Source organism: Hemitrygon akajei, chromosome 21 (genome assembly GCF_048418815.1).
Source record: "Hemitrygon akajei chromosome 21, sHemAka1.3, whole genome shotgun sequence".
NCBI classification, from domain to species: Eukaryota; Metazoa; Chordata; class Chondrichthyes; order Myliobatiformes; family Dasyatidae; genus Hemitrygon; species Hemitrygon akajei.
The window spans coordinates 36,824,172-36,845,109 of NC_133144.1; the positions used below are offsets into that span (position 1 = coordinate 36,824,172).

The 20,938-nt window shown below is 43.7% G+C and overlaps 1 protein-coding gene across 1 annotated transcript; it reads left to right on the forward strand.

The window, feature by feature from the left end:
- The first annotated feature begins 5,001 nt into the window (after positions 1-5,001).
- Positions 5,002-20,105, forward strand: sncga (synuclein, gamma a). The gene is made up of 5 exons (XM_073025208.1): positions 5,002-5,273; positions 9,454-9,495; positions 9,586-9,713; positions 18,254-18,349; positions 19,661-20,105. The coding sequence occupies exons 1-5, from the start codon at positions 5,153-5,155 to the stop codon at positions 19,670-19,672; spliced, it is 399 nt and encodes a 132-aa protein (XP_072881309.1). The 5' UTR covers positions 5,002-5,152; the 3' UTR covers positions 19,673-20,105.
- Positions 20,106-20,938: the final 833 nt, after the last annotated feature.

Below are 20,938 nucleotides of genomic sequence, written 5' to 3' on the forward strand. Positions count from 1 at the left end.
TATCATCAGCCTCTCTCATCTCTGCTGGGTGACTGCTTGCTAACTCTACGTGCTGCAGGTACAGTGGATTAAACAGGCCTTTCATTTCAATTGGTCTCGATTCCTTTGAATGCTGCTGATCTTCTCATTCCTGTCACTTTGGACATGATGACCAGGCGGAAACCTCGGGTGAAGCTCCAAGACCTAAAAATGATAATCAAAACCATCCTGGGACTGCAACTGATACAAGACTAAAGTCAAATCTCTCAGGTTTGATAAAAGATCAGAAAATGCTGAGAACACTTGGTAGACCAGGCAGCACCTGTGGAGTAAAACACAGAGTTAACATTTTGGATGCAGACCCTTTGTCAGCATTGGGAAAGAGAGAAATCAGAATCAGGTTTAATATCACCGATGTATGTCGTGAAGTTATTGTATTTGCGACAGCACTAAATGCAATACATAATAACAGAAAAATCATGAATTACAGTGAGTGTATATGCATATTAAATAGTTAAATTAAATAAGTAGTGCAAAATTAGAAATAAAAAAGTAATGAGGTTGTGTTCATTGATTCAATGTACTTTCAGGAATCGGATGGCAGAGGGAAAGAAGCAGTTCCTGAATCACTGAGTGCCTTCGGGCTCCTGCACCTCCTCCCTGGTGATAGCAATGAGAACAAGGCATAACCTGGGTGATGGTGGTCCTTAATGATGAATGCCGCCTTTTGGTTTCTTGAAGATGTCCTGGATACTATGGAGGCTAGTGCCCATGATGGAGCTGACTAAGACTAAATTAAACTCTCTGCAGTTTATTTCGATCCTGTGTAGTAGTCTCACCACCCACCCACCCAAACCAGACAGTAATAATGCAGCCAGTTAGAATGATCTCCTTGGTTCATCTGTAGAATTTTTCAAGTGTCTTCTCAAACTCCTAATGAAATATTGCTGCTGTCGTGCCTTCTTTGTAGCTGCATCAAGATGTTGGGCCCAAGATAGACCCTCAGAGATACTGACAACCAGGAACTTGGAATTGCTTACACTTTCCACTTCTGTTCCCTTTATAAGGACTGGAGTGCGTTCCCTCATCTTACCCTTTCTCAAGTCTGCAATCAGTTTTTTGGTCTCACTGACGTTGAGTGCAAGCTGTTGCTGTGATACCACTCAACTAGCTGAAATATCTCGCTTGTCACCATCTGAAATTCTGCCAACATTTGTATCATCAACAAACTTATAGATGGCATTTGAGCTGTGCCTAGCTACACAGTAATAGATGTAGTGAAAGTAGTGCAGTGGGTTAGGCACACGTCCCTGAGGAGCACCAGTGTGATTATCAGCGAGGTGGAGATGCTATTTCCGATCCACACAGATTGTGGTCTTCCAGTTAGGAAGTCAAGAATCTAGTTGCAGAATAAGGTACAGAGGCCCAGGTTCTGGAGCTTTTCAACCAGAACTGTAGGAATGAATGTGTTAAATGTTGAGCTGTAGTCAATAAACAACATTAAGTTAGTTTCACATGTAAGGAAGTGGAGGAAGGATGGATAGAACAAAGGTGTATCTCTCAAAGAGTGAGGCCAAGCTGCTCTGGGGATAATTTGTTTATGAGGCTAAGAAAAGAAATAGAAACCAGTGCAGGAGCAGAAGGCTGAAGAGAGAATCCCACAGAGGAAAATTTCTTCAAGCCAGGCATTCCTATGGAGAAGAGGCAGTGAATTCAGCTACAGGAAAATCAAAACAACTGCAGATCCTGAAAATCTGCTAAAGCCCTTGTCTCACCCTCTGAGAAAGATTCCTCTTGTCCTCTCCATCCCTATGACCACCCTCCATGCAAATTAAAACTAACACATTTCTCTCAATCCCAGTCATCAACCTGAAATGTTAACTCTTTTCCTCAAACCTGCTGAGTGTTTCCCGCACTTTCTGATTATTTTTCTTTCAGGTTTTTGACATCTGCGGTTTTTGTTTTAATTTTCATCACGTGCTCTATGTGTCTGAGTGCTCAGGGGTCCTAGAGTCATCAAGCCGTACAGCACAGGAACAGGCTCTCCATGCTGACCTCTGCTCCAATCTGCATTCATCCCATTTGCCCACTTTATGATTAGTTCCTTCTAAACATGGAGGCTACCTCAGTAAACATATTTAAGACAAGGTTGGATATATTTTTGCATAGTAGGGGAATTAAGAATTATGGGGAAAAGACAGGTAGGTGGAGATGAGTCCTTGGTCAGATCAGCCATGATCTTATTGAATGGCAGAGCAGGCTTGACGAGCCAGATGGCCTACTGCTGCTCCTATTTCTTAAGTTCTTATGTTCCTACACCTTGCCTATTCTCTTAAATGCAGTGATTGTATATGTCTCCACCAACTCCTCTGGCAGCAGAGTCCAGATATTAAACACTCGACTCTGTGTGCAAAAAATTACCTCTCAATTTCCTTTAAAATTCAAATCTCTGAGTGTAATATACGCAAAAACCTCAAGAAAACAACTTGAGTTAATGTTTAATTCACCAAATCAAGCAAGTATTTGGTTTACTCACTAAATACTGACCTTGACAGCAATGTCCCTTCCTGCAGTTCATCTCATACAATTGAAAATCACTTCAATCTCTATGTGCTTTGGCAAGAAATGGTTCAGTGAATGTCAATTTGATTTGCATTACTATAAATAAAATTATTATTGACATGCTATTGATTTTAAAATTATTTTAAAAGAGTTTATATAATTGTACACACAAATGCTGTTTAAAAATAATTTTGATCATCCTTTGAGATTGTTTGTAGTTTTATTTTTAGTTGTGGAAAATCCAGCCTGTTATCATGACGGCTGTGGGTTGCTTCTCTGCTGCCCAGTTTCCAAGAGGATCAGAGCATCATATGTGACTGCAGCCATGGCTGCCCAGCTTGGAGGTTTATCCAGCAATGTGTTGGGGACTGATTGGATGAGAAAATTGGTGAACATCCACGTGGTGTTGAGAGATGGTTTACAGCTCTAGTTCCTCATTAATGGGACAACGGGTGGAGGAAATACAGAGGTGATACAGCACAAATACAGCCTCTTCAATCCATGCTAGACTTTATGCCCATCCAAACTCTTGGATTGGGGTGTAGAGTTGTTATTTTTCATGTAGTTTGACTGTTTTGTGGTTATTTGTCATTTATATAATCGCCTATATATGCATATAATTGGTCAATGAATTTTCTTGTGGTTGCAATTGCCGCTGTAATTTTTGGAAACTTCTTGGTTTTAGATGTCACATTACTTGAATCTGGATACCACCATAAGATATAGGAGCAGAATTAGGCCATTTGGCCCATCGAGTCTGCTCCGCCATTTCATCATGGCTGATCCATTTTCCCTCTCTGCCCCAATCTCCTGCCTTCTCCCCGTATCCCTTCATCTCCAGACTAATCAAGAATCTATCAACCTCTGCCTTAAATATACCCAATAACTTGGCCTCCACATCCGCCTGTGGCAATGAATTCCACAGATTCACCACTCTCTGGCTAAAGAAGTTCATCTTCATCTCCATTCTAAACTGATGCCCCTCTATTCTGAGGCTGTGCCCTCTGGGTCTTAGATGATCTTGAGAGGAATCCGCTTGGAATCGAGTATCCTTCAACCTAGTGAAACCTACCTGATGGAATTTCTGTTATCAGTGCTGTGCTATGAAAAGACCACATGAATTTTCGTCTTCCTTTCATTTGATTCCCATCCTGCTTTTTTCTTCCCTCTTCTTTGCTCTTGTAACACTTAATAAAATAATTGTAAGCATGAAGTTTTATACCTCATTCTTGATTTCCGAAGAATCCTTGGATCACGAAAACATCAGAATCCAACAACACTAACCCCATTTGTCCACATTAGGTCTGTATCTTTATATGCCTTGTTTATTCATGTGCCGGTCAAATTGCCTCTTAAATGCAGTGACTGTATCTGACTCCAACACTTCCTCTGGCAGGATGTTCTAGCTATCAACTAGTACATCTAAACAATCTTCCTCTCAAATCACTTTTAAAACTCTTCCTCTCTACTTCGTTACCCTCTCCATTGGAAATCATCATAACAATCTGTCCTATCTCATCATCATCATTATGTGCTGTGTCATATGAGGTGGGCGATCACGGAGACCTGACTATGATTGTTCTTGGCAATTTTATCTTCAGAAGTGGTTTGCCACTGCCTTCTCCTGGGCCATGTCTTTACAAGACAGGTGACCCCAGTCATTATGAGTACTCTTGAGAAACTGTCTGCCTGGTGTTAGTGGGTGCATCACCAGGTGCTGTGACATGCATCAATAGCTCATATGACCATCTACCACCTGCTCCCATGGCTTCATGTGACCCTGATGGGTGGTGGGTGGGGCTAAGCAGGTGATACACCTTGCCCAAGGGTGACCTGCAGGCTAGCAGAGGGAAGGAGCGCCTTACACCTCCTAGAGGCCTAACTCCACCCAGCCACCTGTCTAAACCATCTAGGTTTCTCATAATTTCATATATCTCCTCAACCCCCCCCCCCACTCCAAGAAAAACCAGCCTAGCCTATCCAATGTCTCCTCATAACTAAAGTCCTCCAACCCAAGTAACGAAGGTCCCCAGAGGATTGCAATGAGGCAATCCCTTTTTCAGAGGCAGCTATCACATTGTGGTGGGATTCCTACATTAACAATATTCTTAAGCGTCCATTCTCTCTGTCCAGCTGAGTCACCCTTCCAATATAGTTTTAGCATAGAATGCAGTCCGTTGCATCTGATGGGCCAGTTCCATTCCAGCTGGATCGGGATATTTTACATCTTAAACCGATGGCCACACGCGGGAATTTGTGTTTGGAGGGCTGGGCAGGGGTATACCGGAGGCTTCTGTTCCTGCGGTATGCCTACAGACCTTTTGCTGCGTTGGGTTGCAGAGATTCTTAGCTCTTGTCTTCCTGGAACCCGTCCAGGCAAGATGTTCAGTCCACCGTTCTCCCTCCCAGATCAATGTCATTAATTTTGCAGCAGCGAGTATTCATAGGAGCTGCGCGCAGCAGCCACAAGTCACATCATAAATAGGGCTGCAGGGCAGCGAGACTCAGCATTCAGTCGCAGGGACCGGTATCGGAGCTGGTGCCAACGAGCAGTGGCAAGGGATTCTCCTCAGAAGAGCGCTCGCAGCTCCCGCTTACTCCTTCACACGCAATGGATGTTCTGAAAAAGGGTTTTTCCTTCGCCAAAGAGGGAGTGGTGGCCGCGGCGGAGAAAACCAAGCAAGGCGTGCAAGATGCAGCGGAGAGGACGAAAGAAGGGGTTATGTATGTAGGTAAGGGTGCCGTAGCCGGATCCCCGAAACTGGGCACATCTCATTCTGGCTGGGTCTGCGGTGAGCGGGGGGGATATCTTGAGGACCACAGCAAGGTGAAGTGGGGCAAAGCCCCTCGCTTTCCCCGCTGCAGTAGCCGTGACCTTGACCTGTGGAGGTTTCACTAGGTTGAAGATTATTTAATGCCAGTTGGATTCCCCTCAAGATGCCATTACACTAGAGGCACTGATCTGTTCCCCCTTTGCGCCCCAGTTTGTTCTCCACTAGCTTCACTTTCTCTCCAACTCCCAGATTTCCCCGAGCCCACCGCCCCACCCTCCTCCCCTCCCCGAATCCATCTGCACCCAGAACATCCCCCCATACCGGGTTATCTCTCTGGGGGAGCCTGGAAATCGAGCTCGAACCCCCAATAAAACGGCGCAGAATCTCACTCCCAGTCCCATCCACGGTCCAGCCAGAAATGGTGCAGTGGGCGGTGCCCGGCAAGGGAGGGGTCGCTCTGCAGAAGTGACCTCTGAGGCATCGTACAGCCGGTGGGGTGGGGTGGGGTGGGGACTTCAGTTCCCGGGGGTCATCCGGCGCACTCTGCGGGTGGGGAAGTTGTGGGTTGATCCCCGCCGCTGCACTTTTGAACGCTTGTGAAATTGGGTTAAGCCGGTGGGAGGGTGAGTGCTAACGGAGACTGGGTGGCGAAGGTGACCGATCTCACAGGGTCAGATGCCCAGCATAGGGAGTAGAAAAGCTTCATGGATTCTCTTTGCAAGTTAACACAAAACTGAGCTCATCCACGGGACGTCTGGTATCCTGGATCAACTTAGTATTGGGGAGAGCAAAGCATTACCTTTGGTCCTAATATTCCCAGCCGTCCACCATCCTTTGCCGCTCACTGTCCGGGCTGAACACACTGGTTGGTAACCTTCAGCCCGCATCTGACGAGCTGATCGTCCGTCTCCTACCTGCGTCATCACTCGGACAGAGATCCTCTTGCTTCCAGTGTATCTGCTTTAGCGCCCATCCTGACATTAACCCCTGAGACCTACAACGGACCCCGGAGCCCCGGTATCTGGAGAGTCCGATGCTCAAGTCCCAACTCGCAGGTCGTGGTACAGACTCCGGACCTGTCGCACCTCTCTCCCAGTACACCCTCCCTATCTCTTCCCATCCCAACACTTCAGCCTCCTGCAACTCAGTTCTACCGATCCCGAATATAATTACTCCGTTCGAGGGTTTTTTGTTGTTGTTCAGGTGCCGGAATTAACACCCTGCCTGTATCCCTGGCCGCCTGATGGCAGCCACTCCAAACCGGCTCACGCCCACCCACCACTGGACCCGGCTCATTGCCCCACCACCCCGCACCGCGTTACATCCACCCCGTTGCTGAGAAGCTGCTGTTATCCGGTCACCTGGCGAACACAACACTGAGCCATCGAAACCGAAATGTTCTCAGAGACTGGCAGGGCGGTGGTGGAGTGGGATACAGGCAGTCCTCCCGCTGGAAGAGACCGGTACCGAGAGGCGTGCGGCGCGGGCTGGATGTCCCAACCGAGCCGGGGGAAGTCGATGAAGCGAGAGAGGCGGGAAGGGTAGGATCACATTATGTGGGGAGCAGGGAATGAGTTGCTGTTAGCAGCAGGGCTGACGGGTGGGGCGTGATTGACATACGCAGTCTGATTGATGGGGTGATTGACGGGTAAGTTGTGATTGACAGTTGGGGCATGATTGATGAGGTAGAATGCGATTGACAGGTAGGGTTGATTGACAGGTCAGTGTGATGTTGGGGTGGGTGGGGGTATGATTCGTTGAAAGGTGGGTGGCCTTTCAATGAATTGGCTTCCAGGATCAAGATGTCGGGACCGGAAGTTGTAAACGAGAGAAATATCCCTGGATGATTGATGGCCTGGAGCATCAGCTCATGGAAGCACCGGCACCAAAGCAACAGCCCCATCAGGAGCGCTGGAGTTGAAGATGTGTGCCACTGAGACAGGGAGGGATGGCCCATAAAGGGTTAAATTTCAAAGTGAAGGCATCAGGGGCCAAGACCTGATACAGGTCAATGGACACAAAACAGCTGCAATTAAATGCCCAACAGACCACATCTAAGAAAAGATTTCCAGGATCTGCAGCTTAAAAATTTTCCGTTGCAGTTAATTGCAGTGGGTATTACAATAACCAGATGTTTAGTTGAGGAAACATTTGCTTCAGCTTGTGCCTAAGCAAGGATCCAGTAATCCAGTGTTCCTGCTGCAAATGGAGGTGTTGATTTACTGGTTTAATGTTCTGGGTGAGGGGCACAGAGCGCCTTGCAATGACTGGGATGAGGTTAATGGAATTGGAGCCAATTAATAATTTCACTAGGCAGCAGCAGGACAGCAGCTCACATGGTTACGGGCAAAGAGTGCAGAGGAATCCACTTAGAGAGCTGCCTTGGACTCGGGGGACTAATGCTCTCCTTCTGTGCTATTAAGATATTTCTAACAAGAGACCCCAAGGTTAAGGATGAGGAAACAACCAGTCATGAATCCTGTCCCAGGATACAGCCCAGTGCCGGACTGCAGATAGGAGATGATTGTAACAGTCAGATACCCCTCCAGAGTGGGATCAGCTGAATGCTGAGGCCATGATGATGGGTTGGTCCTGGTCTGAGCCCCGTTATTCTCGCCACAGTTGGAAGCTTTACTCCTCTCTGACCAGTCCCTGAATGTTATCGACTGAATCTATACCTCTAGTCAACCTGTCCCTTAACCCTTGGATTCCCTGGTTGTGCCGCTGGCCAATAGTTATTGCAAGTATAGAAATCATACAGTGTGATCTCATACATTTTTTTGTAACAAAATGACAGAAATAGCAACAATTTTACATCTGAGCAGAGTTCATGGCAAAAAAAAATGCTTACATTTTTCAAATCCTGTAAATCTGTAGCAATTCCTGGGCCACAGTTTCACTTTTGTATCCTGTAAGCTCACTTTTTTGTATCCTTTTTACCAAAAACACGTTTTACTTAAATTTTCACCCCCTTTTCTTCATTCAAACATCCAATTCAAAGAGTTAGGGATAATTAACAAGTGATCTTTGATTGGTTACAACTGGCTCCCAATGCCAGAGGAAAAAGGGATTTATGTCACAGTGAAGCTTTACTGGTAAAGTAGGAATGTGTCAGGATTGCTGTGGTATACCTCAGAGGAATCTGGAGTTTACCACAACTAGGGGCTAAGAGGGTAGCTCTGTGCCAGGCAGGTTAATGGACGACTGAGAAAAGCAACTGGATGTTACTGCTCCAGTGTGTGACGTATCATCCCATTCAACAATATGAGGGAGGACTGAGATGTGAACATTGGGTGCTCTGTAAAACTGTTCAAAGACTCACCCTTTTGATACAGAGTTTTTCTAGTTCATTGCATTTCCAGTATTGCATAGCATCAATGTATTTCTTGATTGGATTTGGTGGGAGTGCAGCTACATGCTATCAAGGGATGGAACAGTAGCTCCTTGTCCAGAATGTTCAAATACATCTGGTGCAGAGAAATACAGGCCAACATGATGTAAACATGTTACTGGAAACACTCAGCATGTCATGCAGCATTTGTAGAGGTAGAAACAGAGTCAATATTTCAAGTAGATGATCTTTTGTCATAAAGAATTGGTGAGGAAGTAAAATATCACGTTTGAAGCATTAGATCTGGAGGACACCCAGAAAGGTCATTTGGATGTCACTGTCCTGCAGAGTAATTCCAGCATTTTTGGTTTTGATTTCAGACTTTTTTGCAGTTTTTATTACTTTTCAATTTCATGCCAGTGACATTGCAAGTTTGCTCCCGGTTCTGCATAATTAGCTGGGGAACAGCTTGGCTGCTTGAAGCAGAAGGAAGTAAAAGAGGCCGTTGTGCCCTGTGATTATGAACTTATGGATGAGAGAGAGCCACAGGATTGAGATAATTTGTTATCACTACTGAACACTGGCTGGGTTTCTGATATCTCATCCACGTGCCCACTGTTGACAGAATGTGACAGTGATTGGGACAACTAGTAACCCCTCATCGAAAGACAGCAGATCATGGTGAGTAGATTAGAATAATATCAGAGTATTTCAGGATGTGTGGTGACTTCCTATTTTGTCTCCCTCCAAAGTTGCTGACTTGCACCAGTTTAATTTTTATTTCTATTTGTTTTTCTTCCAAAACAGGCACCAAAACAAAGGAAGGTGTTGTACAAAGTGTGAACACAGGTAACTGATAACACCTGAACAAGCGGGAGCAGATACCCTCAGTTCACCTGGGACCTGTGTTTTGAGACATGTTTCTTATTTGGTTGGCAGTGGCTGAGAAAACCAAGGAGCAAGCCAACATGGTTGGAGGTGCAGTGGTAGCTGGAGTCAACACAGTGGCCAACAAGACGGTGGAAGGAGTGGAGAATGTGGCAGCGGCCTCTGGGGTGGTGAAATTGGTGAGACTGAGAGTCCTGTATTTAGGACAAAAGCCCTATGCTTTGAATCCTGGGCATGGTTCTGTACTGCCTTCTTCTTCCATAATAATTCTTTAATTAAATAGTAATAACCGTAAGGATTTTTAAAGAAGTTCTTGTATTAGAGGCCTCACTAACTTGTCTGGGATGTAATACTCATGGCTGGTCAACCTGTGACATTGATAGTTGAGCCTTCTGAAATTGTATTGCAGTGAGTTTGGTTACATTGTAGCTTATTCAGAGGCAATTACTGTATATGTAAACTGGGGTCACATGGACATCAGGCCAAGTAAGAGCAAGCACTCCTCTCCATTAAGGACATTAGTGAATTAACTTGATCTTTATGGAAAATCTTATTATTTCTGGATAATTCACAAATTCACAAATTCTGATAGCACAAAAGTGAAATTTTAACTCAACTTTCTGCTGTCTGATAAACACCAACTTCAACTATTGCCAATAGACTCATAGACACTGATACAATCATTCCCAAATAAGCAGCAAGGGCATTGTACTCTGAAATAACTGTGTGCTGTCCTATAGAGTTAAGATTTTCTTTGCAAAATAACAGGGTTTTATCAATAGAATCTATTCAGTGGCTCTGAAAGGCAAGTAGAACATTATTGTGACTGGGTCGACATTTGTAATTTGCAATGGGTTGAGGAGAACATTGGAGGAAGGGTATTCAGTCTCACTGAAACAAAGAAAAAAAAACAATCAATTACTATCACTTTGCTTTGCACAGCCTTGTCAAACAATGCTCCACCTCTTCGCAGACCCAGCTCCCCTTAAACCTAATCCAATGAGTAGCAAAAGTCTATTTGCTATTGCTGTTGCTGAACTATTTCAGTATAGTTTCTGCAATTGTCAAAGCCTACAGTGCAAAGCAGTGTGTAAGTGAATGTGGGTGAGAAGTGAGCAGATCAATGCAGAGAAAGGAGGAGAAGGTGCTCCAGAAAGCTACACAAGAGCTCTGATAATATCACAGAGCAATGTAGGAAGGATGCTGACCAAGATAAATATGATCAGGAAGAATCCTTGGAGATCATATTGTTCTAGGGTATCAGAGAAGTTGTGTATCTTACATTCCATCCTACTGATTTTTATGAATCAGGGTATTGGGTATGGTAGAAAACAGGATACCAATGGGATACTAATGTGTATTTCTCTTCTGTTCAACAGCTCAACCAGTCTAACCTATAAGAGAAACCAGAAAAATATAATTATGAGTCTTCAGGGTTTGATGAGAAGACAAAAGAGAATCATAAAACATTAGATGCTGGAGGCTAGGGATTCATTCCTCTTGATCTGAGATGGTTAAGCAGACAAATGAGAATGGCATTTCAGCCAAAGTTAAGTAGGTCAGCATGAAAGGAAGAAATGTAGCCAATTTTGTGCACAGAGAGTTGCTAGGCTTTGGAATCCCAAACAACAATCTGGGAGGCAACAGAAACCAATAAAACTTCTATTTTTAAAAGTCAATGGTCAAAAATCAGGAAAGTGTGGGGAAGAGGCAGAGATAGCAAATGATTAACACTGGGCCATAAAACTTAGTCAAGTGCCAATTATTATCTTCAGTTGATCTAGTTAATCTGAATCAGGTCACCTACATATGTTGTGAAATTTGTTGTTTTTGTCAGCAATACAAAAACAAAAATTACTATTAAGTCTCAAAAATAAATAAGTAAACAAGCACATAAATAGCGCAAAGGAGGAACAGCAAAGTTGTATTTGTGGGTTCATGAACCATTCCGAAATCTGATGGCTGAGGGGAAGTAGCTGTTTCTAAAACATTGAGTGTGGATCTTCGGGCTCCTGTACCTCTGCACTGATGGTCATAAAAAGAAGGAGGAATGTCCCAGGTGACCCCAGTGATGGATTCCACCATGCTGAGGCACCACCGTTTTAAGATGTCCGCAATGGCGCGAGGTTTGTACTCCTGATGGAGCTGGCTGAGCCTACAGCCCTATGCAGCCTCTTTCGATCCTGTACATTGAAGCCTCCATACTAGGCAGTGATGCAACCAGTCAGAATGTTCTCCATGGTATATCTGTCCAAATTTGCTAGAGCCTTTGGTGACATACAAAGTCTCCTCAGACTCCTAATAAAATGTAGCCACTGGCATGCCTTCTTCGTGATCACATCAATGCCTCCACCTTTGGCTCATATAAAGAAAGCTTTATGTAAGGGAGATTCACCTGTCAGCAATACCACAGCTGGTGAGATTCACTCTCAGCTCTTCCATGTCCCATTCTCCACTACTATTACCATTATCAGTGAATTAACCCAATCCTCAACCCTCTACTAGAGATGACACCAGTTTGGAGACAGTCCTAGTGTGAAGTAACAATTCATGGAGGAAAACAAATATCAAAATCTGTTTTATACAGCACAGGAGTTAACTTACTTAATTACTTAATTTTAATTAGAAGCACGAAAGATTCTGCAGATGCAAAGTAACACACGCAGAATGCTGGAGGAATTCCGCAGTTCAGACAGCATCTGTGGAGAGGAATAAACAGTCGGAAGTTTCAAGCAGGCACCCTTCATCAGAACAGGAATGAAAAAGGGGGAAGAAGGTGGTGGAAGGGGAGGAGTATAAGCTGACAGGTACTAAGTAGAATGGGGAATGGAAGAGGAGAGAGGGAGGGGGCACAAATTACCAGAGGTTTGAGAAATTGATGTTCATACAGTCAGGTTGAAGGCTACCCAAATGGAATATGAGGTGTTGCTCCTCCAACCTGAGAGTGTCCTCATTGTGGCAGTAAAGGGGGCCATGGTCCGACGTGCGTGTACTCTGAATTTTAACGTGTTTGACGGATACATTTCCATCAGTCTGTGTGGCCTAGTCTATCGAGCCTACAGCATACTCTAGAACAGTGAAGGTTTGTCGTAGGCAGGTTTCCGGGATGGCGGGTGGAATTCTTCCTCTAGTCTCACTGCCCCTGCCTGTACCTGTCGAGGTTAGCACGATATGTAGAGCCACAAGAGGGCAGTTCGTCAGGCACAGCGAGCAGTTCCCAAATTTGGCTCGAGCTGAAAGTAGGTGGAAGGTATGAGAATCAGGAAAGTTGATGGACATCCGTGAGAGGATAGGTTGCTTGGAATTGGTGAGGGCTAGCATAGACTTGAGGGGCTGAATGGATTCCTTCGATGTCATAGGAAAATACCTCTAAGATTCACAGTTTAATACATGGACCATAAAGCAAATAACATGATCATAAACATTGTGTCTCCTATGCTCACTGCAAAGGAGAAAAGTGACGGTTACATCCACATAGCGTCCCAACCAAAACCAGCACATCTTCTCCATGGACCACTCTGTTCAACAAGACCCTGGTTTGCATGCAATCTCCTCACAACCTTCAATTGGGTTCTACAGTGGTTCCAGAGCCTCTGTCATCACTCATCAGTGAACGACTGGCAAAATAAGACCCTTTAGAGCTGGATTACAGATAATGCCTCATGATGGTGTGTTGCATTGGCCATGAGGAGATAGAGCACAATTGCTGTTTCATTCAGCCATGCTTTAATGCTGTTGTAAGGCCAGTCTCCTTACCCTATCCCAGGAAGGAGACGTAGCTTCTCCTCTTGCATGCTCTGCATTATTTAGCACGTCTCCTTTCTACAGTACAGCGCCGGTGGAAGTTTACTGCAATGCAGATGTGAGAGTGTTGTAGCTGCCCCATCCCTGCATGCACATCCTGTTAACCACTGCCGTGTTGATGCTGAAGAGAAGGTGTCAGGTTTGCAGGTTTTCAGAGAACTGATTGTGCACGACAGTCGAGTGAGAAATACTATGTGACATCAGCAGCTGGAACAGGTTGGTCGGAGCAAGAACTGACGTATTCACTTCTTAAAATAGCTGAGAATAGCAAGCTGAAGTGCAGCGTGAAAGCTGGCACTCTGAGCTGGATTTCGAATTCATTTTAGTTCCAAAGCATCAAGCCATTTTGCTCCCTCGGTGACGTGTAGAGGATCTGCTGATGTTTGGCTGAGGAAGTGAAGAGAATTTTCCCTCCGGTCACCTCTCTTATTCAGCTGAGAAATAACTTTGTGAATTGCTTTGAACAAATTGGCTCGTGCAGTTACCTTTTAACAGCAATTAATTAAAATTTATTTTAACCCAGAAACTTTGAGCTGGGTGTGAAATTTACCTGACCGAGGCACATGCCTAGTGAGCAGGGTACCCCCTTAACCACAGCACCAACTCGTCTTTTGAGCACTGTAAAAAGCCCCACAGGAGCTCAGCTGAACTGGGCACGTTGATTGTATGGATGCATTCTTGGATAGGAAAGGCATAGCCTAATGCTTGCAATGGGATCGTTGTAGACAGCACGGATGCAGTGGGCCAAAACCCCTATTTCGGTATTGCATGTTTCTACAAATAGCTCAGCGAGGAAAGAGCGAGAGGCTGTGAATGAATTTTCCCCATTGCCCTCTGAACTGATTGCAACATTTGCTCAGAACTCAGCAGAGTAAATCTTATCCCAGGAAGAGCAGAGGCAGTGGGATCTTTTCTTCCATTCATTATTGGGATCTTGGCATTGCTGGGAGGGCCAGCATTTGTTGCCCAGCCCTAAATGCCCTTGAGCATGTAGTAGTGACCGAGATGGTGTCATTTCTTAACAAACACCCTCCAAAAATGTTGATTTTTGTGCAGGAAGTGTAGACCAAAAATGACATTTCAGAAAATGTGCATGGTAAGGACAGTCAGGAATTAGGGAAGAATCATTGTCAAATTATGTTCCAAAAGAGATATAGAGAAAGAATGAGAGTGAGATAAAAAAGAAAGGAATATTTAAAAAAGCATTAAAAAGCTCAAGAGAGTTTACTGACTGCAGAAATGAAACATCAGTTATTGCCTTTCAAATCCTCTGAGTCACTGTAAGAATGCAAATCTTATAATTAAAATTCTACTTGTGCCATTCAAGTCCATTGCTAACATTGTCCATTGAATACAAATCTCATTTGTGGTGCAAATTGCTTTCTAGAAGACTGTCATCTACTTCTGAAGGGTTAATGTCAAGTGGCTTGTGGTGATTTATAATGCATTAAGTATCTGATCCTTATCACAAATTGCAAACTGTAGAATAAAGTGTTATAGTTACAGAGAAAGTGCAATGCCAGTAAGCAATATGATGCAAGGTCATACTGTGGAAGACTATCAATAATCCATCATACTGTACTGGGGACCATTCAATAATGGAATTTGAAGCTGGTCCTTGAGCCTGGTCATACATCAAGATTTTTTGTAGAAGGGGAGAGAAAGAAGAACGTCAGGGGTGGGTGGGATGTTTGATTATGTCAGCTATTTTACCAAAACAGTGAAAAGTGTAGACAAAGCCCATGGAGAGGAGACTGGTTATAGAACACAGAACATAGAAATTTACAGCACAATACAGGCCCTTCGGCCCACAATGTTGTGCCAACATGTAACCTACTCTAGAGACTGCCTATAATTTCCCTAGTGCATAGCCCTCTATTTTTCTAAACTCCATTTCTAAACTAAGAGGCTCTTAAAAGACCCTATTGTATCTGCTTCCACCACCGCCACCAACAGTGCATTCCACGCACCCACCACTCTCTGTGTGAAGAACTTACCCTTGACATCCCCTTAGTACCTATTTCCAAGCACCTTAAAACTATGCCCCCTCATGTTAGCCATTTCAGCCCTGGGAAAAAGCCTCTGGTTATCCACACGATCAATGTCCCTCATCATCTTATACACCTCTATCAGGTCACCTCTCATCCTCCATCGCTCCAAGAAGAAAAGGCCAAGTATACTCAACCTATTCTCATAAGGTACATGCTCCAATCCAGGCAACCTTCCTTGTAAATCTCCTTTGCACATCCTTCCTGTAGTGAGATGACCACAACTGAACACAGTACACCAAGTGGGGTTTGACAAGGTCTTATATAGCTGTAAATTACCTCATGGCTCTTGAACTCAACCCCACAGTCGATGAAGACCAACACACCATATGCCTTCTTAACAACACCGTCAAGTTGCGCAGCAGCTTTGAGTGTCCTGTCAACACGGACCCCAAGATCTCTTAGATCCTCCACACTACCAAGAGTCTTACCATTTATATTGTATTATGTCTTTAAATTGGACCTACCAAAATGAACCACTTCACACTAATCTGGGTTGAAGTCCATCTGCCACTTCTCAGCCCAGTTCTGCATCCTATCAATGTCCCTCTGTAACCTCTGACAACCCTCCAGACTATCCACAACACCGCCAACTTTTCTGTCATCTGCAAACATACTAACCCACTCTTCTACTTCTTCATCCAGGTCATTTATAAAGATCACAAAGAGGAGGGGTCCCAGAGCAGATCCCTGCGGAGCACCACTGATCACCGACTTCCATGCAGAATATGAACCATCTACAACCACCCTTTGCCTTCTGTAGGCAAGCCAATTCTAGATCCACAGAGCAAGGTCTCCTTGGATCCCATGCCTCATTACTTTCTGAAGGAGCCTGGCATGGGGAACCTTATCAAATGCCTTACTGATTTCTGTGATATACTGACCAATGTCCACAACCCTCTGCAGTTCCTTGCTGTCACGGACAGAGCATTTGTCATACCAAGCTGTTATGCATCCAAATAGGATGCTTTCAGTGTTGCATCTATAAAAATTGGTGAGGGTCAAGGGGGACATGTGAAATTTCTTTAGTCTCCTGAGGTAGAAAAAGGACTAGTGACATTTCTTGACCATGGCATCTACATGGTTCAACTAGCACAGGGTATTAGTGATGTCCACTCCTAGAAACTTGAAGTTCTCAACCCTCTCAACTTCTAATGTTCTTGTGTTTGGACCATTTCAAGGAAGAGAAGATGAAGAGAGAATCAAACAGCTGTATTTTCTATTAATTACGAAGGATTTCTTTCACAGTGAATGTGGGGAAAATTTTGTACACCATTTGGGACTCAATGATAAGGGATCGATGCTTTTATTTGGTAAGTAGCAGTGAGCAGGAAGTCTGGAAATATGGACAACGCAGCAGCACAGCTGATAAAGCCACTGCCTCAAGGCTCCAGAGGTCCAAGTTTCATCCTGGCCTCCAGTTGCTGTCTATGTGGAGTTTGCAGATTCTCTCTGGGACCATGTGTGCCAGTTTCTTCCTCCATCCCAAAGATGGGTCGGCTGGAGGTGAATTGTTTGCTGTAAGTTGCTGTGATGTGAAGATGAGTGGTACATTTCAAGAGGAGGGGTTGGGAACGTGGGGAGAACAGATTACAGGGAAAATTAGTGGAGGGATGGAACTGCTTTGTGAGATAGATTTGATGGGCTAAATTGCCTCTTTTAACTTTGTAAGAAAACTTGCACAAAGTTTTGTTGAAATTTTGATCCTTTTGCCGGGGTGAATGGTTGAGGCAGAAAATATAGCGCTTACATTTTTTAAAAAATGGATTAATATTTGAAAAGGTTGGAAGAAAAGAAGAACAAAGATTGAGGTTTGAAAGTTGTAGCAAAGAGTTGACACAATCACAACTGTGTTATATATAACTCTGGATCATTGACTGGAAGTTCAGCATTGTTTCACAGTGCCTGCTCATTTATTTAGCAAGTCGGACTCAGAGATAGAAATGCGGAAGTTTTCTATTCTCAGATGAGTTCACTATGGATTGATTGGGTCACAAGGCAACGCATCCATTGGTTTGTTAACAACATGATTGATCACCCTTAAGAGGAGATTAATCCCCATCGATATTGTTGGGCACATCTCACCTTGGTCTCGCTTAATTGTGGGTTTGTGTCCTGTTAAAAATGAATTATGAATTTGCATATCATTTCTGTACAAAGCAGAAGGAAAGTAGAATTGATATAAAGATATACATTGGGGAAGGTAAAAAGGCTTATGTTGAACATATTGTTTAGAAGTGTAATTTGCTTTGTAACAAACATGAGATTCATTTTTCATGTGACAAAGTCCTACGATAGCTCAGTGACTAGTTACCTGTTTCTGATGGTGTGGTTGAATGAAGAATTCATTCCTAATGTCCATCAAAGAGAAAATACTTCAAAGCCTCCTAGTTTGCCAACACCAACACAAAGAGCATTGTAAACTGTAGTTACGAGGAGAGATTTAGAGGGAAGTTTGCATGGCTGAAGAAGCATTCAGAGAATATCGATAATCTTTCCCCCATTCACCGTGACAAAATACCACATAATTAATTTTAAAATTGCCTGACCTTTTGCAGCCTTTTGGAAATGGTATAACTTATGAGTCACCTGTACCACCCAGTCCCTCTCTAGATATGCTCTTCCTCATTCATTCTGTTCCCCTGAACTTGTGTCTGGTCTAAAACCAACAGGATGGATATTGCCTATTATAATATTAAAGGTTAGTCATCTGCTACTGCTGCATGGATTCTTATAAAATCATAGTTTAGCATTGTGAAGATTTTTAATGAGCCTCATCATCTTGGGAAGACCCCGGGTGAGACCAGCTGAGTTATTTTCTTCCTCTGCAAAAATGGCTGATGGTACATCTCTGACTATTTTACTAGGATGAACATGGGAGAGAAATCCCTGCAGAACAGGTGCCTGAGGGAGAACAGACCTCCGCAGAGCCCCTGGTGGAAGCTACAGAGGCAACTGAAGAGGTACTGTTTTGTACATGAAAAAGACCTTGCTTCACCCTTCTTCCCCAGCCCTTCCTCAATCCTGAAACATTCCCTTTCCTCTCAGTTCTTACATAAACCAGTTTTATTCTTTAAAACACAATCCTTTTGCTTTGACCTTAACCATTTTGTTTACTCGGCTAATTGCAAGATGACACGGTATAATGCAGAAAAGGGCTTGATGTTACATTTTAATGCCTGATAACGTTACAAGTTTTAGGTGTTTTAGACAATAGTGTAATCCATATCACTGAACCTGAGTCAACCACTCAACACTGGCCAAACTCTATAAAGTACTACTTGTTTCAAATTAGTTCCATCAGTGTATTGTTCTCTGCAATAAAGTTAGCGTACCGAAGAAACATACCCTAATTGAAAATTAACTTATCGTGGGAATGCTGTAGGTAGAAAATTGATAACTAGTTATGATTTTCTGAATTTTGAATCGGTCTTTGTGCAGCAGTGATGAAGTCTACCTTGGCTGTGTAAATGCCAGTCTAGTCGTGCTGCCTCATTACAGCCAGGGAGCTGGAGCTCAGGGATTGCCCCAAGTCCCTTGATGAGCAGGCCAGTCTTTACTGCAAATTTGAAACTTTTTTATTTGACAGAAGCAGATGAACAGAACTGGATTTCCTTGAGGTTGACCTTCCACAGAGTCTCTTGATTAACTACTGAAATATTGCCACATTCCCTACGTTGCTGCTGATGGGAGGTGTAGCATGTGGGATTATCAATTTACCCTGCAGAGCTTGCACCTCTCATTTGGTAGTTGGGTGTTGGTTTCCACTCCATTGATAGAAGTATGGATGACTTCTTCTTCCAGATGAAATAAATTTAAAGTAGAATGGAAGGAAGGTTAGAGTCTCTAAACTATGAGTGTAATCCAGATTCAACAGCCTCCTTTCAAACTTCTTCATTCACATTTGGAGATACATTGATATCAAGCTGGAAAAAAACATTTACTGCTCTGTTGTAATGCTTTCAACCTACTCTTTCTTTCTTTTCATCATCTTTGCCTTTCAAATTTCAGTGGAAAATTTTGTTGTGGGAATACTTTCCATTGTATGACTTCAATACAGCCATTTTCTCCACACTCACCCCTCCCCCCCACCCATTGTAAAAGTTTATTTTACAATTATGGTTGTCTTCCGGTTTTTATTTTTCTCTGTGCGTGTATCAATACAATTAACAGATGCTAAACAAAACCTGATCTTGCTGACTGTTACGGCATAACTCAGTTGTGACTCAGGCTGGTCTGTACTAATAACTTCCTTCTTTTCCCATTCCCTGCAGACCGGAAAGTGAGAAGCTACTGATCTGTCAGAAGATCCTGGGTGCACTCGCCCTCTTCCTCGAACTGTCACACCAGTGTTGCCACAAAGAATCAAGGACCAGAGGGTCACCACTGTTGTAGCTGTTGATATAGTAGCAAAGCTGCTCTAAGTCCTTGCATTTACAGTCACGTCATCGCTCTCATTCTGTATGTCTCCCTCAGTGGCCAGTGTAACAGAGTCCCATAAGTAAGGGATTGCTGATCGTTGCACACATTCTCCTTGTAGTCATCTGTCACTCATTGCTCAGCTTCATGGACACACTCCCAAGCCTGCTTCTATTCACCTAATTACACCAACTTTGCAACTTGTGGTAGTGTAATGCATGTTCTTCACTGGCTTGTGTGTGGCATTTAACTGTTACAAACACTTGATGATTTTATAATAAATATCAAAAGTAAAATAAACTTTAATAGAGTAAGGATCATTACTTTGTAATTATTGATCTTTTTTATACAAATATCAATCCTATAAGATGACAACTATTTGAGGTTATGAATTTGTCAGTTGTTCATATTTGCAAAATTCATTTTGATATCATTAACAACTTAGCAGCAATGAGTGGAAGATAGTACCCTTTCTTCAAGGTGCTAAACAATCTCTGAAAGAGAACAGCAGAATTAAGCTGATAGGTCCATGAGGGTCTGATCAACTGGATGTGGAGTGGCACTTTCCACATGCGGGTTAGACCAGAGCCAAGGACGTAACCAGGGGATCTTTATCAATAAACCCAATAGAAATTCAGAAAACGTCACTTATCAAGATTGGTTGGAAAACAAAGATTGGTTGAGAACACATCTGTGACGAACATGAGTGAGGATGGAGGATGGAGGAGGTGGGTGACAGAAGGCTTGCAGGAGACTGTGTGGTGTGGATTTCTGCTGCACAGGTCATGTGATTCCACGTGCATCCACTGCACAGCTCCCCTCTTCTCCACAGAAATCTTGGGGCTTAGCTTTATACATCCAACTCTTCTCATCCTTCCCTTGGTGTAAAGTGTCACAATATTAAATTTATGCAGCCAGTCCCAAGATTGGTGACACATTGTTTGCTGAGAAGAGCTGGGAGGTTCACTGATTCATTGCTGAGAGCAATGCTGCACCTTTGCTCATCGGACAGTATAATGCTGTTACCTTGCAGATCCAGTGACTGGGGTTCAGTCGGATGTTGTTTGTGTGCGGTTCGAATGTTCTCCCTGGGTGGGTTTCCACAGGATGCTTCAGCTTCCCCCAGGCCCCAA

What these genes read in the sequence shown, in the direction of transcription:
- sncga (XM_073025208.1), top strand. Translation starts at nt 5,153, where the DNA reads ATGGATGTTCTGAAAAAGGGTTTTTCCTTCGCCAAAGAGGGAGTGGTG. An exon ending in AGAAGGGGTTATGTATGTAG is followed by an intron (nt 5,274 to 9,453) that starts GTAAGGGTGCCG and finishes CTTCCAAAACAG; the next exon opens with GCACCAAAACAAAGGAAGGT. An exon ending in TGTACAAAGTGTGAACACAG is followed by an intron (nt 9,496 to 9,585) that starts GTAACTGATAAC and finishes TTTGGTTGGCAG; the next exon opens with TGGCTGAGAAAACCAAGGAG.